Source organism: Chrysochloris asiatica, unplaced genomic scaffold (assembly GCF_000296735.1).
Source record: "Chrysochloris asiatica unplaced genomic scaffold, ChrAsi1.0 scaffold00116, whole genome shotgun sequence".
Taxonomy (NCBI): domain Eukaryota; kingdom Metazoa; phylum Chordata; class Mammalia; order Afrosoricida; family Chrysochloridae; genus Chrysochloris; species Chrysochloris asiatica.
In genome coordinates, this window is record NW_006408634.1 from 7021947 (window position 1) to 7040811 (window position 18865).

Genomic DNA, 18865 nt, shown 5'->3' on the forward strand with positions numbered 1-18865 from the left:
CTGAGAGGGCGGGGCAGAGGGTGGCGGGTGCTCAGCGCGTGCGCCGAGAGGTCGCTAAGCAATAGCGGCAAAGGGATTTAAGGCGCCGGAAGGCAGAGGCCATCACTTTGCGCATGCGCTTTGCCCTCGGCGGGACTCGGCCGCAGTGTGTGTGGGTAGTTCGTGCAGCGAGTAGCGCCTGCGCAGTGCGAACGGCGGAGGGATCTAACACCGGGTTCCACCCCCAATTCCCGTCGCGAGCTGAGGCCGCGCGGGTTCGTGAACAGCGGCCTGGTGCGCGCGCTGGGCTGGCCAAGGAGCCATACGGACGCAGACACCGCCGAAGTAGACGCCAGAGCAGGAGTCCCTGCCGCTGAGGGGCCGCCGCGAGCCCCCGGACCGACGCCAGGCCGAAGAGGCCGCCGTGCGGCGCGTAAGTGTGACTGACTGGCCTTACCGGGAACGGGACCGCTACCCACAAGTCCCCGCGTTGGGCCCCTGCTCTTCTCCCCGCGCTGGGCCCCTTTCCCGCGCCCCTACCACAGCACTTTTCTTCTCTGCAAGTGTTAGCCAGTGTGTTTTTAGGCCCTCGGGCCCTCTTTTCATTACCGTCCCCCCCCCCCCCCGCGGTTCTCTACCCACAGGCCCTTGCGGTGCGTTGCCCTTTTTCCCTCCTCTCGTCGATGTCGAGGCTGGGACCCTTACCCACAATTCCTTTCGTCTCTAGGGGGCCCAGACCTATTTCCCACAAGTCTTTGCTACGTGAGATCATTTTGATCCATTCATTGGAGACTTCTGACCCTCTCCCATCCCAGCCCCTATCATAAAGCCTTCTCCGAGGTATATGGGACCGCTAGCCTCCACTGCTCTGGGACTTAAGAATTGTCGATCATCCCCCCAACCCACCACCCTTTGCGCCCCACAACCCTTTATTCAGGAATCAAAGCTCTCAGAAAACCTTTCCTGTCTTTTGTTTCCCTTGTTCCCCTCCCCCTAGGCCCCAGAAACTTGTTTTCTCTTTCAGGTTTACTTTGTCGCCTGTGACAGGGGGGCACTCTTCCCTTCAGCTTTAACACTGAGGCTTCTTTCCTAGTTCCCTTTTTTTCTTGAGACTCGAAGGATTTTAGGGGAGTGATTCCTGCCAAACCACCCTAATTGACCCTGCTTCTGTCCTTAGGCTTGGCAAGATGACTCAGTTCCTGCCCCCCAACCTTCTGGCCCTGTTTGCGCCCCGAGACCCCATCCCGTACCTGCCACCCCTGGAGAAGCTGCCACACGAAAAACACCACAATCAACCTTATTGTGGAATTGCACCCTACATCCGTGAGTTTGAGGTGAGCACACTAAGTGAATGAGAAGTGGGCTTATGTCCCAGGGGCCAGTAGGTTGGGGGTTAGAATCCATGTTGTGTGTGAGTGTGTGTAAGTATGTGTGAGTTGAGGGAAGGCTTATAGATTACAGAGCCAGTCATCAGTTTATATTCATCAAATCGTGTAGTCTGTTTCATTACAGTGATTTCAGTTCCCTTCACGTACCATCAGTATTTACCTCTAGTCACTTTAATTCTTGCACTCCTCCCTGTGTCTTCCATCCCCTTCCTCTTTCCTGTGCCAACATTTCTCTTGTACATTGCCTTCCTTGTCACCTGTTAACACGTGTCTGCCTACTCTCTGTTGTTGTTAAGTGCCATGGAGTTGGTTCAGACTCATAGCTACCCTGTGTAGTGTTTCCAAGGGGTGGCTGGTGGGTTTGAATTGCCAGTCCCTATCCTATAGCGTCACACCAGAACTCCCTCTTGTCTGTGAATAATTTTCTTTTCTCTCCCATCTCTGGTAACCATCATAAAATGTTTCTTTTAGCATTTAAAACCTAACTTTTTACAGCAATGGTCTCATATTTGTTATATTGCGATCAGTTTTACAAAGCGTTTCCCAGATTCATTGTTATTCTTCTGCATTGTGTGGTATTCCATTGTGTCTGACTGTTTTCTTGCTGTTTGATTTATCCTTTTGACCTTCAGCTTCCCTATCTTAAACAAGATTATTAGGCGCTTCATGGTGGTGCAAAGGTTAAGTGCTTGTCTGCCAACTGAAAGGTTGTTGGTTTGAACACACCCAGTGATCCTATGAGAGAAAAATGTGGCAGTCTGTTTCCCTAAAGATTACAACCTAGGGAACTCTGTAAAGGAGTTGTCACAATGTAGCAATAAGAGTTGTTAGAAAGTAGCAGTTGAGAATTCAGGTTCTAGAGTCAGAGCTTGGCATACACCTGTTTATTTTTGACTTTTGGCAAGTGGTATAATCTCTTAACACTTTGGTCTCTTCATCTTTAATATGGAAGTATCTTCCTCATGAGATTGATGGACTTTGAAGTGTGAACATTTATGTTAGTTTTGCGCCTTTGTCAGCAAATGTTACGGTAGTTTTTAACCATTCATGGGACGATTTCAGAGAGAGTAAGTGCAGTGTATTACAGAGCTAAAGGCTGTGTGCTTGGGGAGTTTTAGCTCTGCATCTGCAGGGTCATGGTGCCCATGTGACATAGTTCCTGGGTATCAGATTTTTCATTTGTGAAATTGAAATAACCATATTCACTTCAAGGCCCATCCAGACACTTGAGAAATGCTGACACATAGCCAGAAGTCCTAGAGGAGAAGTTCTGGCTCTGAGTGGTTGGGTAGGGTATTGTTCTTCACGTGAGAAATAAATGGCGAGAGTTGCACCGCAAGATCATGGTAGAAGGCTGGGTCTTCAGAAGGATTTGTCACCCTCAATGAACGGTACTTTGAAAGTGTGGTTAATTAGCCAATTAAACTAGTCAAGTGGGTGCCATCCTGTAGCAGCACCTCTTGGAATGGAGTCATGTACCTGTTCTATTTAATGGGTGGTTGGTGAGACTTGGCCTTTGAATGGTTTCAGTATATTGCTTTTGAACTCTGGTCTGCTATTTTTGCTTAAGGCGTGGCTTTAAGGCCTTGGTCCTCCCATCAGCCCATTGGGTGTTCTCTGGTCCTCTGCTCACTATACAGGGATATTTGGGGCTGTGAGAAGCAGGACATCCCGTAAAAAGGGCAGTTGAGAACCTGTGAGTCTGTTCTTCAGGTAGCTGTCACCTTGCTGGTGCTTCTCAACTATGCCATGGTGAAGGACAAGTTTGTTTACATTTCTAATCCTTTGCAGATTGATATTAAGTTATTTAAGTTTTTCTAATAATTTTTCTAATAATTTATGTACTTAAGTACTTATCACTGTTGTTGTTGTTGTTATGTGCTGTGGAGTCGGTTCCGACTCATAGTGACCCTGCATAGGGTTTCCAAGGCTGTAAATCTTTATGGGAGCAGAAAGCCTTATCCTTCTCCTGCGGAACGGCTGGTAGTTTCGAACTGCTGACCTTGCAGCTCACAGTCCAATTCATAACCACTATGCTACCAGAGCTCTTATTCATGGTAGTATAGTATAATACTTGCTCTTCCAACCTTTTTTATGTGTGCAAGTCGGAGATGCTGGTTAAATGTTCACCATGTTGGACATCCATTACCGCTTTTCATTTGTTTTGTTGTTTTTTTGTATTTTTTGTCTTTATCTAGTAATTAAGGAAAGAGATGCATACAAAATGCAAACCCATATTTTTATTATTAAATTTTATGGGCATAAAACTGCCCTGTCAGATTTCCTATCAGTCTCTTAATCCATGTGCCTGGTTTTTGTGCTTCTCCTCTATGAAACTTCCAACTTCCACTAGCCTGTGAACTTGTCATGCTGGTTGAATAGCTGGGGAGGGGCTGAGAGCCTTCTTTTCTTGGTGACTGCCCCGAGCTGTTTTCTCTTGTCCTTCCCACCATGTCACCTCTTCTTATTCCCAGGACCCTCGAGATGCGCCTCCCCCGACTCGTGCAGAAACCCGGGAGGAACGTATGGAGAGGAAGGTATGCTACGTTAGCCTCCAGGTTCCACACCTTATGGTTATGTTTTCTAGGATAGTCACTGGTGGGGGGCACTCCTGTCTGCATTGTCTAATCCTTTTTCCTCTTTGTCCATACAGAGGCGGGAAAAGATTGAGCGGCGGCAACAGGAAGTGGAGACGGAACTGAAAATGTGTAAGTGTTTCACTCCTCTTCTTACGTCTTCTTGCCACGTCTTGGTTTCCTCTTCTCCAGGTCAGACCCTGGCTCATGTTCTCTCAGAGGCTTGTTCGGGGGAGGCAGAGTTGATAGTTCACTGAATTCGCTCCTTCATATGCCTGGGAGCTGGAGAACATGGGGGAAGGGTTGGCAGGAAAGGAGAGTTGAGCATTGGTACCGGTGCCTGACCTTCTGGCAGGGCTAAGGTGCCTGCTCACCCAGCTCTTCAAGGCTGCGAGCAGTAAGGTGTAGCTTGTGAATTGGTCTTGGCTCCACCCCTACTCTGTGACCTTTGAACTGGGGATGTGTCATCCCTTCCAGGTAGTGGAGGAAGTGGAAGGCTATATGGTATGTTGTTGCCAGTCACCTCCATCACAGGCGGGTCTGGTGTTAACTCCAGGTGGCTATTTCATTATCAGAGTAATGGTTTGGTTGTCAGAAGAGCTGGGTTTTGTCACCAGTCCCTATGGGGCTGTGCTTGGGTATGATGGATTTCCCTGGATGCCTAATGGGCGTTTGTAAGCTCTCTCAGCTGTGACTCTCATGCACAGTTGGCCTTGGCATCTTTTTTTTGTTTGTTACATATACAATCCAACCATAACTGCCGTGTCAACCACACGCCTCATGTTACTCAGTGCTCACTATTATCTATTTCCAAATCTTACTTTCTTTCCTTTTTTCTTTTTCATTTTTAGCATGGTTCTCAATGGGTTCTTTTAATGAGAAAGTAAATCTACATTGTTTCCTTTTTAGTACATTATAAAAGAGAAAGAAAGCAATTTTTCCCTTTGTTTCCCTGCCTGGACCATCCCAGTTAGCACGCTGACATCCTTTCTTGATGTCTCCAAGGCATCTCAGACTCAGACTTCAGTCCACTGTTGGGCTCTTAATCCAGCCTAGTCTCCTTGGGGTCTGCACTGAGGCGTGGTCCTGCTCACTCTAGATCATAACTTAGACCACGTTCACCGCCATCCGCTATCACAGTAACAGTGTAATTCTCTTTGTCCAACTCGGTTCACGTGGGCCTTTGATAAGGATCATTCTGATTGTTTGCTTCTCTGCGAACAGCATCCTTTTGCACTTCAGCATAACGAGCAGCGCCTCTTCACCGTCCACTCTTCCAGCCCTTTCCAGATTCTAGTGGCAGGCTGCTTGCTTTCCTTGGCTCATGACCCCTTCCTCCATCTTCAGAGATCAGCACTGCAACCTTTGCTTCCTTCACCCATCTCCTGCTGTCTCTCACCTCCTGCCTCCCTCATACGACCCCTTGTGATGGTGGGCTCCCTCAGATAGCCTAGGATCACCTCCCCATGCTTCTTGACATCATCACAGCTGCAGGGTCCTTTACACTGTGGGAAGTAGCATAGACACAGCTTCCTAAGACAGGTGCAGACATTTTTTTGTGGGAGCATTATTTTGTCTTCCCCCCTGAACTATCTTGTTTTATTTCACTTCAGGCTTTTCCAAAACTGGTATTCAGCATGTGTCAGCCTCCCACCATCTAATGGTGTGCTCCCACCGTGGAGCGATTCCCTGGTGCTCTGACTGGGGCTGAGGTCACAGCAGTGAGGTGCTCACAACAACAACGATGCCTGTGCTCACGTTCTGATGTCTGAGGGAGTGCTGTGTTGTGAGGAGAGCAGTGCTGGCAGCAGATGGAGAACTGGGGCTCTGGCTCAGAGACCAGGCTCAGGGACAGCCTGGGGTGACTGAAGCTCTTGCATCCTGTGGTTAATCTGCTCCCAGATTTTCAGTCTTAACTGGGCTCCTACTCAGGGCATGAGCAGGTGCTTCTCTCAAGATGCCACCTTTTGGTGGACTTGTTGTGAAGTTGAGACAATGCAGGGGAAGCATGAAGTGTGGGTGCTCCACTGGATGGGGCGCTTCAGAGGCAGTCTGAGAGATGACATGAGTCAGCGGTGGAGCACAGGTCATCCTACTACCCTGGCCCGAGCCAGCGTCACTAGCAACTGTCTTCCTGCTTTGTCCCAGCCTCGCCAGCAACCTGAGTCCAAATACTACTCTCTCCCTCTTACGCTCAGAACCTTCCCACGGTCCCTTCTCATTCACTGTGTTGTTGTTAAGTGCTGTTGAGTTGACCCATAGCGACACTTTATTGGGTTTCCAAGGAGCACCTGGTGACAGTGGCCATCAAAGCCCTTGCTAGCCACATATTCCTCCACCCTGCTTCTCTATCTGGAAGGCTGCCCCCCTCTTCCAGGCCTACATTCAATGTGGCCTTTCGTAAACACATTTCAGATCAGCCTCTCTCCAGACCAGTCCTGCTAGAACCCTGTGATTTACTGGCTTGTTAGGTGGTCATCTTTTCCCATTCGCCTGTGAGCTCTGTGAGCTGGAGGGATGGTTTTGGTCATGTTCACTACTGAACCCCCAACACCTACCTACAACAGCATCGGGCATAGAGGGTGCTCAAGGAACATTTGTTGAAGAAATGAGTGAATGAGCAAGAGGCACCCAGTGTAGATGGAGAGACCTGGACACAAAGTTATAACACTGAGCAATTAGGGATGAGCAAGGGGGCTGGATGAGGAGCCAAAGGTAGTGTCATTGTTGGGTGTCTCTGCCTCCCAAATAGTTAGCCCCTTAAAATGGGCCTGTGCCTTTTGAGAAATCCCCTAAAGTCATTTTGAACCTCATTTGCAGTCTGAAACTCTTCAAGAGTCATGGTCAGCATGCATATGTTGCATAGTAATCAAATCACCGGAGTAGGAAACAGTGGTGCTTTACTTGAACCACCAACCTTGCACAGGAGTCCTGGTATGGCGCTGTGGGCTAATGCTCAGACTGCAAAGTCATTTGAATTGCAAGATTGGTAGTTCATGCTCACCAGGTGCTCCTTGGAAACCCTATACAGGGTCCCTATGGGTCGGAATTGACTCGACGACACTCAACAACAACTTAACAACAACAATAGGTCAAGTTAATAAAGTAAGTAGTAGCACATTTGCAAGGTGGTGGTACTTAATTCCCAGTGTCTACCGTAGTCTGACTATAGATATGCTCATGCTTGAGACATTCTAGTTGTCACATTCAGATGGTTCCTTCTCTGAGGGTGACACAATCACATGGAAACAATGCCAGCAAAGATTGCTTCTCTCTGTTGTTTAATGAGCAGGAGTAAAGGGATCCTTGGAACCCCCAGGCTTGCTGAAAGTCACTTAACTCTCAAGTCTGGTCCAACAGAATCACTTTTGGAGGAGTGGGTTTTTAAGTAAATCCCTGGTCTGTTCCTGGCCTCTGTCCTTAGAAGTAGCTATTCTTTGGGAGCCAGAAGGCTCTTGGCTTTCCGGATCCGGAAGGATTCTGAGCTCTGATTCAGTTGCTTGGGCGGGCACCAGTCTGGTGTTCCGGACACTGCCTCAGATTTCCCAGCTGGCTGCAATTGTGGTCTGTTTCCAGTGGGTGGCAGTGTGGCTCCACATTGAGGGAGGGAGCTCAACACCCAGCAGGTGTCTCCCTTTCTAGGTTAAACCAAAAACAAACCAAACCCACTGCCATAGAGTTGATTCCGAGTCACAGCGACCTGGTACAGGGTTTCTGAGACTAAATTAGGATGGGAGCAGCCAGCTGCATGTCTCCTGCAGAAATAATGGTGGGTTAGGACCACCAGTCTTAGTTATCAGACTATAACCCACTGCTCCACCTTAATTGGTTAGCGATACTTAACGATGATAGGATGGGTTCCCGCCCTACCTCATCCTCTAGGTTGCTACCGATCTGCCACTTAGATTGATGCTGGCTCTGCTTCCAGAAGCGGGATTCAGGGAGATCACCAGCCATCTTCTACTTGGGGCCTGAAGCTTTCAGTTGGGTCTTTATCTTTCTGGCCCCTGTCTGTGAGGGTCTGTCCTGTTACCCAACACTGTGACCACCTTCTCCCTACCGACTCTCCTCTTCCCACACAGGGGATCCACACAACGATCCCAACGCTCAGGGGGATGCTTTTAAGACTCTCTTCGTGGCAAGAGTGGTGAGTCCCCACTCCACATCCTGGGGTCCTAGGGCAGCAGGCTGGGACTGGGGGTGTGTTCAGAGAACTTTGAGAGTGTGCCCTTCTCCCATGTCATGTCATGTCTGTCTTGCAGAACTATGACACAACAGAATCAAAGCTCCGGAGAGAGTTTGAGGTGTACGGACCCATCAAAAGAGTGAGTGGCTTGGGGGTGCCAGGCTGGGCTGGGGAGTGCCTGACAGGGAGGGATGCTGGATCTTAGCACCTCGGGATTCCCATCCAACCTGCACATCCACACTACAGACTGCAGTACCACGGAGATTCAAAGCAGTGACTGAGAGCAGGGGAAGGCAAACTAAATCACTACTTGTCAAGAAAGTTTTGTTGAACTGCAGCACCCCTGTTGATGTATTGTCTGTGACTGCATTTGCACTTAAAAGCAACTTCCAGTAGTTTCTGTAGACTGGTCTGAAAAGTCTTGAAGGGTATTGCCTGCAGCTTGCTGGCAGTGAGTTTGGTTTGGCTTAGCCTGTATAGCAGAGGCACACTTTTGCTTCCACCTTGAAATTTTAATGTCCCTTTCACACTCTGTTCTTTTGTTGCCTTGTTAGGCACAAATTGCCAAATTCTGAGCTAGGCATTCTGTGGGCCCATGCCAGCTCCCTGAGGAATGACTTCCTTGGTGTTGGCTGGCATCTCCTGTAACCTTGCCCAGAGGCTGTCCCCAGGCGTCCTCTGAACTCACTTTGGGGTCAGTTTGGAGACTTCTGGGTTTTTAGTGCCCTGGCTCTGTGCTAACCTGGCCCTTGCCCCGCAGATACACATGGTCTACAGCAAGCGCTCTGGGAAGCCACGCGGTTACGCCTTCATTGAGTACGAGCATGAGCGGGACATGCACTGTGAGTCTGGCCAGCGCCTACCCACTGCCCCTCACCTCTCCTGGTCGTCTGTCCCCCCCACTGACCCTGACCTGAGCAGTGTCTCTCCTCTGCCTCCCTCTGTTTCTGATATCTCTTTTTTTTTTTCTTATATACATGTTTTTTTAAAACCAAAAACCAAAATCCCCTACAACGTGTGTGTGTGTGTGTGTGTGAATCCGGGGAGGTAAGTGTCACACGTTGAAACCTCAGGGGCATGTAGGGAACTGGATGGGAGCTGGGGTGAGCTGGAGGTTGGGGATGGGGTCAGGTCAGACTTTAGGGGAGCATCTCTCCCCATTGTCCTGCCCTCCGTCCCCAGAGTCTGGGGTGGCCAGCATGGAATGAGGATCAGCCTTTGAACCTGCCCTCTCCCCCCACAGCAGAGTTGGGGTGGGGCCAACCAACCCTCCACCTCCTTCCAGCCCCCATCCTGTTCCTCAGCGGACAGTGGGATGGTGGGCGCCCTCAGTGCCTGCCCCCACATTCCCAAAGCCCCCTCTGAGGCTGCGGCAGCGTCCACATGGGCAGGGCTGGGCGGGCTGGGCGGGTGGGGCTGCGGCGTGTCCAGGGGCCGCCGTATTAATTGACTGTTCTTATTGTCACTGCAGCCACCACGCAGCTGGCTTGCAGCTGATGCTTACGCTCCCCTTACAACACCTCAGTGTATGGTTGGTATAAGGGTTTGTATCATGGGTAAGCTCGCTCAGCACCGCACACCAGCCCAGCTTAGTCAGGCAGCGCAGGAGCAGCGAGGCCTCCCCTCCCAGCCGCCCTTTGCCTTCCCGCACCCAGAGCCCTTTCCTCATCTGGGTGCCCTCAGCCCCTCCCACCCCTGGAGGGGTGGGTGAACCCTGATGGGGAATGCACTTGGCCTCTCTAGTTGGGCTTCACTCACCCCCCCGCCCACCCGGCTTGCTCACATCAGTGGCAAGGTGGTGGGAACTAAATAGGTGCGCCAAGTGAGGGCTCTAATGGAACCCTCTGGCCCATGGCTCCCTGGCCCCACTCCAGGGGATGGTTTTGACTGCTAGGTTTGGGGGACTCTGTCCTCTGCCAGTTTTCCTGATTGTTGAGGCCTGCCAAGGGGCCGGCAGTGCTGCCGGTCGCTCTTCAAGGTGCATGGAATTGGGGACTGGGGTGTGTGGGGGGTCAGGAGGTAGGCAGCAAGCCGCTGGAGGTGCCATAGACTTTGACATGAGGTTCCTCCACAGTCTAGAGACTTAGCGAGGGAAAGAGAGAGAGAGAGAAGTCTGGAAGGACACATCGCCTTTTCCTTTGCTGTTATTCCTGGGGTGGGCCTCTTCTGGGGTTTGGGACATGAACCAGAGCAGGCTTTCTCAACTTGACCCTGGCCCCTATCCTCAACATCTCCTCCCATGTCCCTTCTCTGGGCTCAGGGGCCAAGTGGCCCCGCTTCCTGACCTTGGGCAGACCTCCAGGCCCCCTGTGTGCCAGCCTTGGGGCGATGCAGCTGAGGGAGGGAATGTGGATTGTGGGGGGAGAATCACCCCACAGACAGGGTGGGACATATATTTAGTTAGGCTTGGGAGCAGGTAAGGGCTGGCAGCTTTTCTGAGCTTTGCCAGCCGTCTCTTTGACTGCAGACATGGTGGTCCCAGGGCTGCCCAGCCCCCTCCCCGGGTGTGCTGTGACTCCCGAACACCCAGCTTCTCTTCTTAGTTACACTGTCACCTCCACCTGTCTCCAGGTGCTGCAGGGGCAGGGCCTGTCTCCTCTCCCCCTGGCTCCCTAGAGCCCTGCGTCCCTTCCCTGTAGCTTTAGTTGGCCCCATGGTGGTGGGTGTGGGGTCTGTGCGCGTGCTCAGGTAAGCTTGGGGGCTCCAGGTAAGCGGTCCCGTGTCCCCCCCGGGAAGCCCGCCTCCTCGCCAGGCCCCCAGGAGTTGCCGAGCCCCCCCCACCCCGCTCGGTTTGGACACCCGCAAGGCTGGCATCGGTAAATGGCACCTTTTTCTCTTCCTCTGGTTGTTATGGGGGGAGCGGGCTGGGGTGGGGCAGGGAATTGTGGTTGGTTGAAGATCCCACCCCCCTAGGCCAGGGCATGGGGGTGGGGAGCCAAGGGCTTGTTTGCCCACCTTCTGGATTGCCCACCTGATTCCAGGCCAGGGGACTGGGGCGCCCTGCCAGAGAGCAGGCACCTGATTCTCCCCTCATCTCCTCCTCTACTCCGTACCCTCAGAGTCCTCTGGCGGGGCTCGCTCCTAGTGGGCAGTGTGGTGGGTGTGGAGGGGGAGAGGACGGGTGGCAGGCTCAGTGGGGTCCGTCGTCTCAGGTAAGGCAGGAGTTTAAGCAGCACCGCACGTCCCCCAAATCTCCATTCTCCTTCCCTCTTTTGCTGCGGGGGCCCCTTCAGGCCCCCCAGGAGCGCCAGAACCACTTTTCTGCTCCCTGCCATTGGGAGGATTCCACTCCTCTGGTTCATTCTCTGTTCTGATGTCTGTTCTGATGACCTCCACACTTAACACACCCGAAGAAAACCGAGAGAGAAAACAGTGGTGGCTGGGTGCAGAGTGGCCACTGGCCCCCTGCCCCAGCATGCCTGTTAGGGTGCATGCCTGGGTTGTGGAGGAACCCTCCAGGGGCCCCACACAGAGTCCAGCATTAAGTTAACCTCCAGTTTTTTTGCAGCGACCTTGGCCGCCCTGGTGGGAGGGGGCTGCTCTGTCAAGGGGCATCAAAAGGACTGGGAGGTTGGGGCTGGAAGTAGTGGTGCCCCCCAATAACGATTTGGGGGTGTTGAGGAAGCGCTGAGATGGAGCAGCCCTCTCAGCGGGCTCGGAGAGGGTTGTCTGGCTGTCATTTGCCTGACTGTCTGGTGGGCGTGCGTGAGTGTGCGTTGATGGGGACGGGGTGGGGATGTGGCCCAGCATGGCCCTGTCCTGACTAGAGTATCCTCTGGGGACTCCTCCCCTCCCCCCCCCACATCTGTTGCAGCCGCTTACAAGCACGCAGATGGCAAGAAGATTGACGGCAGGAGGGTTCTCGTGGATGTGGAGAGGGGCCGAACTGTCAAGGGCTGGAGGCCCCGGAGGTTGGGTGAGTGGACCTTGCCCCTCAGACCTGGGGGCTGCCTCTCACCTCCCTCTCCTCTTTTGGCTTTCTTGTTTTCCCCTCGCTCTGCTATAGCGGCTCACAACACTCACCCTCTCTTCCATCTGCGTTGCTCTTCCCTGACACTTCATGATGCTGGCTGTCTCTTTCGGGGTTGCTGATTAGCATTGGGACATGTGCTGGCTTGAGTGCTCACCAGCTGGCTGGTTTTGCCCCGTCCCCTCATTTTCCACACTTTGGGAGTTGTCACCTCAGCCAGGGATACGGCAGGTGATGGGGCTGCTCAATGCCATTGGTTCCTTGTAGGCTGCGCCCTTGCTTTCCGTTGCTGCTCATTTGTTTGGTGATTCAGGAAACATTTGCTCACCAATTGTGTCGGCTTCATGAGTTGATTTTCCTCTCAGGCCATCTCCTTATCTGGTTAGGTGCCTGCTCCCTATTTAACTTGTCTTTAGACTGGTCACAGGAGTCCTAGTGTAGTGCTGTGGGCTAATGCGTCAGACTACAAAGTCATTTGAACTGTAAGGTCAGTGGTTCAAGCTCACCAGCTGCTCTTTGGAAACCCTATACAGGGTCGCTATGGGTCGGAACCGACTCGACGGCACTTCACAACAACAGCAGACTGGTCACAAGAGTCTTGGTGGCTTATTTGTTAAGCACCTGGTGGATAACTGAAAGGTTGATGGTTCAAATCCACCAGCCACTCCAAGGGGTAAAGATGTGGCAGTCTTGCCTCCATGTAGATTCCAGTTTTGAAAACCCAGCGGGGTCGTTCTCCTCTCTCCTGTACAGTCGCTATGAACTGGAATTGATGTAACAGCAGAGGATTTGGCTTTTGGGCAGCATCCTATGAGGAGCCCTGGTAATGGCAGTAGTTAAATGCTCAGCTGCAACTGAAAGGTTGTCAGTTTGAACCTACCCAGCAGTTGAACCTACCCAGTAGCTCTGTAGAGATCTACTCCCGTAAAGAACACAGGGAAACCTTGTGGAGCTTGTTTTACGCTGTCACGGGATCATTGTGAATTAGAATCCACTCAGGACAGTGGGGTTTCTTTAGACCGGTCCCCGGTGTCCAAGCAGCGTCTTCACTGCGTTGTTACCCTCATGGTAAGTAGTCATTTCTCTTGAGGAACTCAGTCTGCCCCCAGACCCGTCTCCTCCCAGTGTGTATTCTAGTGGCAAGCTATGAGGAGCAGAGGACAGGTTCTGGCATTAGGTGGGAGGCACAGCCCAGCTCTGAACCTTTATCACCAAAGCACCTTGGGCAAGCAATTTCTCTGGTGAAATGTCATCATCTTCTTAGGGTTTCTCATTGAGTCACGTGAGAGACACACACCACTCTGTGTGCTGGATGCTAGCACTGTGCTGGACATAGTGAGCAAAACCAGAGGTTGTCCTTAACTTTCATAGTGCTTCTCAGCCTGGTAAGAGAAGAGGTATTCATCGACTTGTACACACACATATGAGGGGACTTTTAAGTTTGTGGGAAAATGGAGTGAAAAGACAATGGAATTTTTCCACTAACTGTTTGAATCCCCCTCGTACCAAATGTGTCGTCACCACAGGTTCTGGATGGAGGTGTTGGTGGTACTGAGAGGATATGGTCAGTGGGGGAAGGCTTCCTGAGGCAGTGATGTTTGCTCACCTGGGAGGTGGGGTTGGAACTGAGCAGAGAAGGACGCAGGTGCCTCATTCCAGGGGAGGGGTGATTGTGCATAAGGAGCGAGGGAAGGAAGCAGAGAGTATGAGGAGACTGAAAGTGCCAGGACACAAAGAACCGCGGACCCTTGGTTTGAAGGGTAGGCCAAGGGCCAGCTCTCGCAGTCCTCAGTAAGGAGTTTGGACATTCTAATGGTGGGAAATTGCTGAGGCTTTTCCGCAGACCACAGCTTCAGTGAGGGAACCCACGTGGTGTACAAACCTCCCACCTCACCTAGTCAGTGAAGAGCTTGGTGGGTGCTGAGTTGTTCTTGTATTCCCTCTTGCTTTTGAGGGAATGGTGTGTGATCCCTAACTAGTACCTTGTGAACGTCACTGAGTCTGTGAAGTGTGGCTCTTGTGTCTTAGTTCTCTAGCGCTATTTATTATAATAGACATACTGGCAGGGCATGACTTTAGTAACAAACTTTGATTATAGTCAAAAAGTTTCTTCAAGTGCTGGTTCTAGAGGAAGTCTTCTCTTGTCGGCTCTGCAGGAAGGTTCATGTCTTAGCACCTGTGGATTTAGTGTCCTTGGAGGTCTCCATGTGTCTTGCTGTCAGCCTTCCCCTGGGTCTGGGAGCTTCTCAGCGCAGGGACTCTGCGTCCCCCTCCCGGCTCTCAGTGATCCTGAGCCCCTTGTGTTTGTTCTCTCTTGTAAGAGAAAAATGATGCAGGCCACACCCCAGGGAAATTCCCTTAAATAGCCGCTACATCACTTCTAGACTACTTAGAATCCTGGCCCTACTACGTTGACACGTATTGTTGAGGGACATGAGTCATGTTAGAGGAGGTTCTAGCAAAATGGTCATCACAGGACGGGGCCCCTTTAGATGCCCACCAGTGGTGGTCGGCTTCCTTTGGCGTGCTGTTGGTTACTGTCGGCTAGGCTGACCCTCTCTACGCCCCGCCCACAGGAGGCGGCCTGGGTGGTACCAGAAGAGGTGGGGCCGACGTGAATATCCGGCATTCAGGCCGTGATGACACCTCCCGCTACGATGAGAGGTAAGAACTGGGCATCCGGGTTTTTGGGAAGGGGTAGTGACATGGGGGAACCCTGCCACAAACCTCTGCCCCCCTCATCCAGGCCCGGCCCCTCCCCGCTTCCACACAGGGACCGGGATCGGGACCGCGAGCGGGAGCGCAGAGAACGGAGCCGGGACAGAGACAAGGAACGGGAACGGCGACGCTCCCGCTCTCGGGACCGGCGGCGGCGCTCACGGAGTCGCGACAAGGAGGAGAGAAGACGCTCCAGGGAGCGGAGCAAGGACAAGGACCGGGAGCGGAAGCGGCGAAGCAGTCGGAGCCGCGAGCGGGCCCGACGGGAGCGGGAGCGCAAAGAGGAACTGCGTGGGGGTGGGGGCGGCGGAGGCGGCGGCGACATGGCAGAGCCTTCTGAGGCCGGTGATGCACCTCCTGATGATGGGCCTCCTGGGGAGCTTGGCCCTGATGGCCCGGAGGGGCCAGAAGAGAAGGGCAGAGATCGGGACCGGGATCGTCGGCGGAGCCACCGCAGCGAAAGGGAACGGCGCCGGGACCGAGATCGGGACCGAGATCGCGAGCACAAGCGGGGGGAGAGGGGTGGGGAGAGGGGCAGGGAGGAGGCCCGAAGTGGAGGGGGTGGGGGCGGCCAGGACAACGGGCTGGAGGGTCTGGGTAATGACAGCCGTGACATGTATATAGAGTCTGAGGGGGGTGACGGCTACCTGGCCCCAGAAAATGGGTACTTGATGGAGGCGGCACCAGAGTGAATAGGCCTCAGCACCTGTGTTATCTGGAGTGTTCCTACCACCCTCTGCTGTTAATCCCCCCCAACCCACCCCACCCCAAGTCCCTGTTGGCCACTTAAGTTTGCCAGCCACGGATAGGAGTCTCATTTGTTCTGACCCTTGGATTTAAAAATAAAATTAATTTCCTGTTGATGTGGCCTTGTTGGTTTCTTGTTGAGGTCATGTCTTTTTTAGAAGGCTGTAATCCTCCCTTCAGGTTATGTGTGGAACTTGTGCTTTATGATTTAAGTTTGAGACGCTTCCCAGTAGAGCCTGCTCCTCAGTAGCATGGGGAAGCCCCTCCCAAGGGCTTGTACCTGTGTTTTCTTCCTCTTCCTGGCCTGGGCATCTGGTTTAACTGGAGGGGAACAGAGTTTATAGGAAGATAACTCATTACAGTGAAGCTGCAACTTTGGATGGAAGAGTTGCTATGGTCTGAGAGTCTGAAAAGCCACTAGGAAAGGAGCTCTGGTAGTGTAGTGGTTACGAATCGGGCTGCGAACCTCAAAGTCAGCAGTTTGAAATTACGAGCTGTTCCAGGGGAGAAGGATGAGACTTTTTGCTCCTGTAAGGATTTACAGCCTTGGAAACTCTGTACAGGGTCACTATGAATTGCAACCAACTCCACAGCACATCACCACCACCATCAGGAAAGCAGAAAGGTAGGTCCAGTTTGTTACTAACGAGGTATTGAAAGGATACGAAAAAATGACTAGAAACAGGAAAGGGCCATCAGCAGTTGGGATTTGAAGGGATCTTTGGTAATAGGTTAAGTATCCCTAAGAAAATCTTTTAGCTTTGCAGATCCTTACAGACATCTGATCGGACAGTCTCTTTGATAGCCCATGCGAGTCAAGTTTTACTAAAGGTAATACAGAAGCGGCTGCAAGCATACATTGACAGAACTTCTAGAGGTTCAAGCTGGATTCAGCAGAGGCCATGGAATGAGGGATATCACTGCTGATGTCCAGTGGATCTTGGCTGAAAGCAGAGAATATCAGATGTTTACCTGTGCTTTATTGACTACGCAAAAGCTTTCGATTGTGTGGATCATGACAAGCTATGGACAACATTGCGAAGTATGAGTATTCTGGAACACTAAATGTGCTCATGAGGAATCTACCTGGACCAAGAGGCAATTGTTCAAACAGAACATGGGAACACTGAATGGTTTAAAATTATGAAAGGTGTACGACAAGGTTGTATTCTTTCATCATACTTATTCAACCTGTATGCTGAGCAAATAATCTGAGAAGCTGGGTTATATGAAGAAAAACAATGCATCAGAATTGGAGGAAGACTCATTAACAACTTGCAATATGCAGATGATGCAAACTTGCTTGCTGAAAGTGAAGAGGACTTAAAATAATTCACTGATGAAGATCAAAGAGCACAGCCGTTGGTATGGATTATATGTAAACAAAACAAAAATCCTCACCACTGGACCAATAAACATTCTTATCAATGGAGAAAAGATTGGAGTTGTCAAGGACTTCCTCTTGGATCAACTATCAACACTCACGGAAGCAACAGTCAATAAATCAAATGACATTGCATTAGTCAAATCTGCTGCACAAGACCTTTTTAAAGTGTTGAAAAGCAAAGATGTCAGCTTGAGAACTAAGGTGCACCTGACCCAAACCATGGTATTTTCAATAACCTCATAGGCACGTGAAAGCTGGACAGTGAATAAGGAAGACCGGAGAAGAATTGACACTTTTGAGTTACGGTGTTGGAAAATATTGAAAGTGCCGTGGGCTGCCAAAAGAACCAAGAGATCCATTTTGGAAGTTCAGCCAGAGTGCTCCTGGGAGGCCAAGATGGCCAAACTTCATCTCTCATACTTCAGACATATTGTCAGGAGGGACCAGTTGCTGGAGAAGGATATCATGTTTGGTAAGGTGGAGGGTCAGGATGAGAGGAAGACCCTCAACGAGATGGATTGGTCAAGTGGCAGCATCAATGGACTCAAGCGTAGCAACAGTAGTGAGGTTGGCCCAGATCGGACAGTGTTTTGTTCTGTGCATAAGGTTGCTATGAGTCGGTACCGACTTGATGGTACCTAACAAGAACAACAGATGCCTGAAGACTGCAATTCCAGGACACTGAACATTAATAAAAAGCCTATCCTAGCACTAAGTGCACTCAATGCACAGGCATTTGCTGCTTAGACACAGGTAAGGCCACATTGGTCGTTTACAACTTCCTGCCCTATAACTCAAGTCTGCCAGTTAAATCTGACATCGATTCTAGTATGTCTTTCAACCGCCTCAGCCTTGAAACATACAATCAAGAGTCCAGAGGCATTTGAGAAAATCTTGCCACAAGAAGCTATGAGGTCCTGAAAGAACCAATTCAGGGAATAAGAGTATTTCTCCATTTGGAGATTCTCAGAGATATCCCAGATGCTGTAAGTGGATGTCTGATAGTGACCGAAGGGTAGTCTGGTGAACTAGCATGGCAGACCAATTATATAGGGTGGACAAAAGAGATGATCAAAACGTGCCACAGGTAGTAAGAGAGCAGCCCATGTAGGTCAGACTTGAGTGGTTGTGATCCTGGAGAGAAGGACAACGTCTTCCTTCCTCTGGCGTTTTCTGTGAGGGAGTGGACCAATTTAGCTTGGGAATAGACTCCACATGGTCCTCCATTTCCCGGTGAGAAGGAACTGAGCCCCTAAGTCAACATGCCATCTTCACTCAAGTTTTGCCAGCTCCTGAGTTGCTGGAAACTGGTGTGGCGCTGTAGGTTAAGCACTGGAGTGTTAGCCACAAGTTTGATGGCTCAAACCTCTTCTTTTGTGAACATAAAAGATAACTAATATCTTTTTCTCTTGATCTTTAGTATTTAAGTCCTCTAGCATTCTAGTAGCGTAGTGGTTACGAATCGGGCTGCGAACCTTACGGTCAGCGGTTCGAAACTACCAGCTGCTCCGTGGGAGAAAGATAAGGCTTTCTACTCCCGTAAGGATTTACACCCTCGGAAACCCTGTACAGGGTCACTATGGGTCGGAACCGACTCAACGGCACTTAACAACAAGCATTCTAGTATGCCTGGTAATTTATAGGAGTAGATGACAAGCACTGTATACTAAAAAATCATCAAGCATTTTCTGTTAGCAGGTACATCCCCTAAATCCTAGTTTCAGGCTTTCTTGGGCCTGGTCTATTTCAGTTATGGTCTTATTCCTAGATCTTGACTCGGGGTCCCAATTAAGGCCACTCGGCCCTGGAGGCTGCTACACCTTCTGAAACCTTGATGCTTTAATCTTTCGGATTAAGTGCCTTCAAGTCAGCTCCAACTCATAGCCACCCTGTGTAGGGTTTCTGAGAAGCAGC

The 18865-nt window shown here is 51.1% G+C and overlaps 1 protein-coding gene across 1 annotated transcript; it reads left to right on the forward strand.

The window, feature by feature from the left end:
• The first annotated feature begins 1163 nt into the window (after window positions 1–1163).
• Window positions 1164–15685, forward strand: SNRNP70 (small nuclear ribonucleoprotein 70kDa (U1)). The gene is made up of 9 exons (XM_006868188.1): window positions 1164–1313; window positions 3842–3904; window positions 4021–4075; window positions 8026–8090; window positions 8206–8268; window positions 8890–8971; window positions 11944–12045; window positions 14676–14763; window positions 14846–15685. The coding sequence occupies exons 1-9, from the start codon at window positions 1167–1169 to the stop codon at window positions 15507–15509; spliced, it is 1329 nt and encodes a 442-aa protein (XP_006868250.1). The 5' UTR covers window positions 1164–1166; the 3' UTR covers window positions 15510–15685.
• Window positions 15686–18865: the final 3180 nt, after the last annotated feature.

Bases quoted from the DNA above. Each gene is read 5' to 3' on its own strand.
- SNRNP70 (XM_006868188.1), top strand. From the start codon at position 1,167: ATGACTCAGTTCCTGCCCCCCAACCTTCTGGCCCTGTTTGCGCCCCGA. The intron at 4,076-8,025 runs GTAAGTGTTTCA...CTTCCCACACAG, and splicing joins GGAGACGGAACTGAAAATGT to GGGATCCACACAACGATCCC. The intron at 8,269-8,889 runs GTGAGTGGCTTG...CTTGCCCCGCAG, and splicing joins TGTACGGACCCATCAAAAGA to ATACACATGGTCTACAGCAA.